General features: G+C 42.3%; 1 protein-coding gene across 1 annotated transcript in view; it reads left to right on the forward strand.

The window, feature by feature from the left end:
- Nucleotides 1–7,500, forward strand: part of LOC135534563 (non-muscle caldesmon-like) — a gene marked incomplete at both ends in the record, with an annotated part of 29,340 nt that overhangs the window by 17,577 nt on the left and 4,263 nt on the right. Inside the window, 3 exons of the mRNA XM_064961517.1 lie at nt 4,406–4,487; nt 6,361–6,501; nt 6,937–7,032. Coding sequence (XP_064817589.1) covers nt 4,406–4,487; nt 6,361–6,501; nt 6,937–7,032 — 319 coding nt within the window. The remainder of the gene's footprint in view (nt 1–4,405; nt 4,488–6,360; nt 6,502–6,936; nt 7,033–7,500) is intronic.

Consider the following 7,500-nt stretch of genomic DNA (forward strand, 5'->3'; position numbering starts at 1 on the left):
AGAGATGTCCTGCTCCTCTTGCTGGGCAGTGAGCTCCTGGTGAGACTAGAGATGTCCTGCTCCTCTTGCTGGGCAGTGAGCTCCTGGTGAGACTAGAGATGTCCTGCTCCTCTTGCTGGGCAGTGAGCTCCTGGTGAGACTAGAGATGTCCTGCTCCTCTTGCTGGGCAGTGAGCTCCTGGTGAGACTAGAGATGTCCTGCTCCTCTTGCTGGGCAGTGAGCTCCTGGTGAGACTAGAGACGTCCTGCTCCTCTTGCTGGGCAGTGAGCTCCTGGTCAGATGCCCTGCTCCTCTGGCTGGGCAGTGAGCTCCTGGTCAGATGCCCTGCTCCTCTGGCTGGGCGGTGAGCTCCTGGTGAGAGTAGAGACGTCTTGCTCCTCTGGCTGGGCAGTGAGCTCCTGTGCTATAGCAAATGTAAATGGAGCTGGTTGGGTTAAACCACACTTGCCTGAAGCAAGAGTAATGCTTGTGGCGTGCAGGAGGCCTGGGGTCAGACAAGTGTTGAAACGGTTTCAGGTTGACTTGAAAGAGGAGCATAGGGAGTATAAGTCCACCATCACTTTAGACTAGACCCACAGGAATCCTTCGCTATACCCAACATAGCCATCAAAGGAGTGTGGATTCATTAGATGTCTTAAGAATGAGCTATACCTTTACTTACCAATGAAATATACCACCCTAACCCTACCTCAGAGTACTATCAATCCTAACCTCTACCTCAGAGTATTATCAATCCTAACCCTACCTCAGAGTACTATCAACCCTAACCTCTACCTCAGAGTATTATCAATCCTAACCCTACCTCAGAGTACTATCAACCCTAACCTCTACCTCAGAGTATTATCAACCCTAACCCTACCTCAGAGTACAATCAACCCTAACCCTACCTCAGAGTACTATCAACCCTAACCCTACCTCAGAGTACTATCAACCCTAACCCTACCTCAGAGTACAATCAACCCTAACCCTAACCTCTACCTCAGAGTACTATCAACCCTAACCTCTATCTCAGAGTACTATCAACCCTAACCCTACCTCAGAGTACTATCAACCCTAACCCTAACCCTACCTCAGAGTACTATCAACCCTAACCCTACCTCAGAGTACTATCAACCCTAACCTCTACCTCAGAGTACTATCAACCCTAACCCTACCTCAGAGTACTATCAACCCTAACCCTAACCCTACCTCAGAGTACTATCAACCCTAACCTCTACCTCAGAGTACTATCAACCCTAACCCTACCTCAGAGTACTATCAACCCTAACCCTAACCCTACCTCAGAGTACTATCAACCCTAACCTCTACCTCAGAGTACTATCAACCCTAACCCTAACCCTACCTCAGAGTACTATCAACCCTAACCTCTACCTCAGAATACTATCAACCCTAACCCTACCTCAGAGTACTATCAACCCTAACCCTACCTCAGAGAATTATCAACCCTAACCCTACCTCAGAGTACTATCAACCCTACCCCTAACCCTACCTCAGAGTACTATCAACCCTAACCTCTACCTCAGAGTACTATCAACCCTAACCCTAACCCTACCTCAGAGTACTATCAACCCTAACCCTACCTCAGAGTACTATCAACCCTAACCCTACCTCAGAGAATTATCAACCCTAACCTCTACCTCAGAGTACTATCAACCCTAACCTCTACCTCAGAGTACTATCAACCCTAACCCTACCTCAGAGTACTATCAACCCTAACCCTACCTCAGAGAATTATCAACCCTAACCCTACCTCAGAGAATTATCAACCCTAACCTCTACCTCAGAGTACTATCAACCCTAACCCTACCTCAGAGTACTATCAACCCTAACCCTACCTCAGAGAATTATCAACCCTAACCTCTACCTCAGAGTACTATCAACCCTAACCTCTACCTCAGAGTACTATCAACCCTAACCCTAACCCTACCTCAGAGTACTATCAACCCTAACCCTACCTCAGAGTACTATCAACCCTAACCCTAACCTCTACCTCAGAGTACTATCAACCCTAACCCTACCTCAGAGTACTATCAACCCTAACCTCTACCTCAGAGTATTATCAACCCTAACCTCTACCTCAGAATACTATCAACCCTAACCCTACCTCAGAGTACTATCAACCCTAACCCTACCTCAGAGTACTATCAACCCTAACCCTACCTCAGAGTACTATCAACCCTAACCCTACCTCAGAGTACTATCAACCCTAACCCTACCTCAGAGTACTATCAACCCTAACCCTACCTCAGAGTACTATCAACCCTAACCCTACCTCAGAGTATTATCAACCCTAACCTCTACCTCAGAATACTATCAACCCTAACCCTACCTCAGAGTACTATCAACCCTAACCCTACCTCAGAGTACTATCAACCCTAACCCTACCTCAGAGTACTATCAACCCTAACCCTACCTCAGAGTACTATCAACCCTAACCCTACCTCAGAGTACTATCAACCCTAACCCTACCTCAGAGTACTATCAACCCTAACCCTAACCTCTACCTCAGAGTACTATCAACCCTAACCTCTACCTCAGAATACTATCAACCCTAACCCTACCTCAGAGTACTATCAACCCTAACCCTACCTCAGAGTACTATCAACCCTAACCCTACCTCAGAGTACTATCAACCCTAACCCTACCTCAGAGTACTATCAACCCTAACCCTACCTCAGAGTACTATCAACCCTAACCCTACCTCAGAGTACTATCAACCCTAACCCTAACCCTACCTCAGAGTACTATCAATCCTAACCCTAACCTCTACCTCAGAGTACTATCAACCCTAACCCTACCTCAGAGTACTATCAACCCTAACCCTACCTCAGAGTACTATCAACCCTAACCTCTACCTCAGAATACTATCAACCCTAACCCTACCTCAGAGTACTATCAACCCTAACCCTACCTCAGAGTACTATCAACCCTAACCCTACCTCAGAGTACTATCAACCCTAACCCTAACCCTACCTCAGAGTACAATCAACCCTAACCCTAACCCTACCTCAGAGTACTATCAACCCTAACCTCTACCTCAGAGTACTATCAACCCTAACCTCTACCTCAGAGTACTATCAATCCTAACCCTATCTCAGAGTACTATCAACCCTAAACTCTACCTCAGAGTACTATCAACCCTAACCCTACCTCAGAGTACTATCAACCCTAACCTCTACCTCAGAGTACTATCAACCCTAACCTCTACCTCAGAGTACTATCAACCCTAACCTCTACCTCAGAGTACTATCAACCCTAACCCTACCTCAGAGTACTATCAACCCTAACCTCTACCTCAGAGTATTATCAACCCTAACCTCTACCTCAGAGTACTATCAACCCTAACCCTAACCCTACCTCAGAGTACTATCAACCCTAACCTCTACCTCAGAGTACTATCAACCCTAACCCTAACCCTACCTCAGAGTACTATCAACCCTAACCCTACCTCAGAGTACTATCAACCCTAACCTCTACCTCAGAGTACTATCAACCCTAACCCTAACCCTACCTCAGAGTACTATCAACCCTAACCCTACTTCAGAGTACTATCAACCCTAACCCTAACCCTACCTCAGAGTACTATCAACCCTAACCTCTACCTCAGAGTATTATCAACCCTAACCTCTACCTCAGAGTACTATCAACCCTAACCCTAACCTCTACCTCAGAGTACTATCAACCCTAACCCTAACTCAGAGTACTATCAACCCTAACCCTACCTCAGAGTACTATCAACCCTAACCCTAACCCTAACCTCTACCTCAGAGTACTATCAACCCTAACCCTACTTCAGAGTACTATCAACCCTAACCCTAACCCTACCTCAGAGTACTATCAACCCTAACCTCTACCTCAGAGTACTATCAATCCTAACCCTAACCCTACCTCAGAGTACTATCAACCCTAACCCTAACCCTACCTCAGAGTACTATCAATCCTAACCTCTACCTCAGAGTACTATCAACCCTAACCTCTACCTCAGAGTACTATCAATCCTAACCTCTACCTCAGAGTACTATCAACCCTAACCCTACCTCAGAGTACTATCAATCCTAACCCTACCTCAGAGTATTATCAACCCTAACCCTACCTCAGAGTACTATCAACCCTAACCCTACCTCAGAGTACTATCAATCCTAACCTCTACCTCAGAGTACTATCAACCCTAACCTCTACCTCAGAGTACTATCAACCCTAACCCTACCTCAGAGTACTATCAACCCTAACCCTACCTCAGAGTACTATCAACCCTAACCCTACCTCAGAGTATTATCAACCCTAACCTCTACCTCAGAGTACTATCAATCCTAACCCTACCTCAGAGTACTATCAACCCTAACCTCTACCTCAGAGTACTATGAAAAATGATGTTCATGGAATAATATGTCTTGTTTTAAAACAGCAACAGCATCAAGAAGACCCAGCCTCCCATCCCCATCTCCAAGATCGACAACAGGCTGGAACAGTACACTCATGCCATAGAGGTATACTATGCTGTACTTTACTATACTTTACAATACTGTACTATACCTTACCATGCTTTTCAATACTATACTATACCTTACTATACTTTACAAAACTGTACTATGCTTTAATGTACTTTACTATGCTATACCTTACGATACTGCATTATGCTTTACTATACTTTACTATACTTTACTATACTTTACTGTACTTTACTATACTTTACTATACTTTACTATACTTTACTGTACTTTACTATACTTTGCTATACTTTACTATACTTTACTATGCTTTACTATGCTTTACTATACTTTACTATACTTTAGCGTGCTTTACTATACTTTTCTATACTTTACTATGCTTTACTATACTTTACTATACTTTAGCGTGCTTTACTATACTTTACTATACTTTACTATACTTTAGTGGACTTTACTATACTTTACTATACTTTAGCATGCTTTTACTGTACTATACTATACATTACTATACTTTACTATACTTTAGCATGCTTTACTATACTTTACTATACTTTACTATGCTTTACTATACTTTACTATGCTTTACTATACTTTACTATACTTTGCTATACTTTACTATGCTTTACTATGCTTTACTATACTTTACTATACTTTACTATGCTTTACTATACTTTACTATACTTTACTATGCTTTACTATACTATACTTTGCTATACTTTAGAGTGCTTTTTTATACTTTACTATACTTTACTATACTTTACTATACTTTAGCATGCTTTTACTGTTCTATACTATACATTACTACACTTTACTATACTTTAGCATACTTTACTATACTTTACTATGCTTTACTATACTTTACTATACTTTACTATACTTTACTATACTTTAGCATGCTTTACTATACTTTACTTTACCTTACTATACTTTACTATGCTTTACTATACTTTACTATACCTTACTATACTTTACTATGCTTTACTATACTTTACTATGCCTTACTATACTTTAGCGTTCTTTACTCTACTTTACTATACCTTACTATACTTTAGCATGCTTTTACTGTACTATACTATACATTACCATACTTTAGCATGCTTTACTTTACTTTACTGTGTTTTACTGTAATATACTATAAAACACTGTAATATACTACACTATAGTGAGACTATACTGCACTATACTATACTATGATATGCTATGGTATACTATACTCTATTCTACCGTACTATACTAAACTATAATATGATTTACTATACTCTACTGTACCATACTATACTGTACCGTGCCATACTATACTATACTGCACTATACTATACTGTAGTGTGATATACTAGACCACACTATACTCTACCATACTGTACTATATAATACTATACTAAGCTTTGCTATACTGTACTATACTATACTACACTATATTTTACTATACTGTACTGTACTATACTATACTATACGACACTGTACTATACTATACTATACCCTGCTGTACTGTACTATACGCTACTATACTGTACTATGTAATACTATACTATACTATACTATACTATACTATACTATACTATACTATGCTATGCTATACTATACTATACTGTACTACTGTTTTCTCCAGTGCTCCAGTTCCTCCAACAGCTCACATTAGGAGTTCCCAGAGTTGGTTAACACTGTACTGTATTATACAAATCTACTGCTATCTTACATCCTCAGAGTTTTCATCCCCTGTATGACCTACAACATTTAAAGCTGCTCCTTTATTTAGTTGATCGTAAACCGTAACACAGGAGTGGCCAAGCCTCCCCCGAACATAGAGGAACCGGCTATGCAGGCTCTTTCTTTAGCCTTGTGTAACTACACAGTCTAACCAATTCAGTCCAGACAGTAAACGGGAGTTAACGGTCATGTCTCATCTGTCCAGACGTCCTCTATGGAAGCCAAAGCAGCCAGGCAGCAGGCTCTGGCGGACCTGCCCAGCCCCACTGAGCCTGTGGCCTCCAAGAAGAATCTGTTTGAGGCCGGGGAAGCTTGGAGCCAGCCGCCCAGGGAAACACCTTCCAAGGTAGGGAAAGATGCCATACGGACAGCCATGGTCTTTGAGCGAGGGGCTGGATATGCAAAGCTATGCAGTTGCTGATAAATAGAGACATACTGCAACATGCTCTTATTGATAACAAACCTCAGACCACTTTAGTGAACACTATCCAAGGTATGAAGGCATCGGTGGGCCTCTCCTCCATGTTTAGTGAACTCGATCCTCAAATTACTCATAACACAAAAGTAGCATTTATACCTTACCTTATTGGGTTTATTTGACGGGGGAAAATGTGCAGTGTTCAACACTTCTGTCTCGGTGCCAGATTTGGCAAGTTGGTTCATTTTCATCTGTAGTCAGTGACTTAATGGAAAATGCTTCTGCGCCTTTTATTAGGAAATAGGGTGGCATTTGTTATGTTAATACGCGACTTCATCATGATTCATCATCTGTGTTTCTCAGGATACAGAGGGTCTGAATGTAGGCGTGGCCGACCTCATCCACCAATGGGTGAAAGGGAACCCAGACGGAAGCTGCAAAAGCCTCTCCAAGCCAGCAGTGAGTAACAACGGACACCTGTCTCTCCCAATTCTCTCAGAGCTACTCACGTTGACTTAGTTACGTCAGAGCTACTCACAATGACTTAGTTACGTCAGAGCTTCTTACGTTGACTTAGTTACGTCAGAGCTACTCACAATGACTTAGTTACGTCAGAGCTACTCACGATGACTTAGTTACGGCAGAGCTACTCACGATGACTTAGTTACGGCAGAGCTACTCACGTTGACTTAGTTACGGCAGAGCTACTCACGTTGACTTAGTTACGTCAGAGCTACTCGCGATGACTTAGTTACGTCAGAGCTACTCACGTTGACTTAGTTACGTCAGAGCTACTCACGTTGACTTAGTTACGTCAGAGCTACTCACGTTGACTTAGTTACGGCAGAGCTACTCACGTTGACTTAGTTACGTCAGAGCTACTCACGATGACTTAGTTACATCAGAGCTACTCACGTTGACTTAGTT

Source organism: Oncorhynchus masou, unplaced genomic scaffold (genome assembly GCF_036934945.1).
Source record: "Oncorhynchus masou masou isolate Uvic2021 unplaced genomic scaffold, UVic_Omas_1.1 unplaced_scaffold_3581, whole genome shotgun sequence".
Classification (NCBI taxonomy): Eukaryota; Metazoa; Chordata; class Actinopteri; order Salmoniformes; family Salmonidae; genus Oncorhynchus; species Oncorhynchus masou.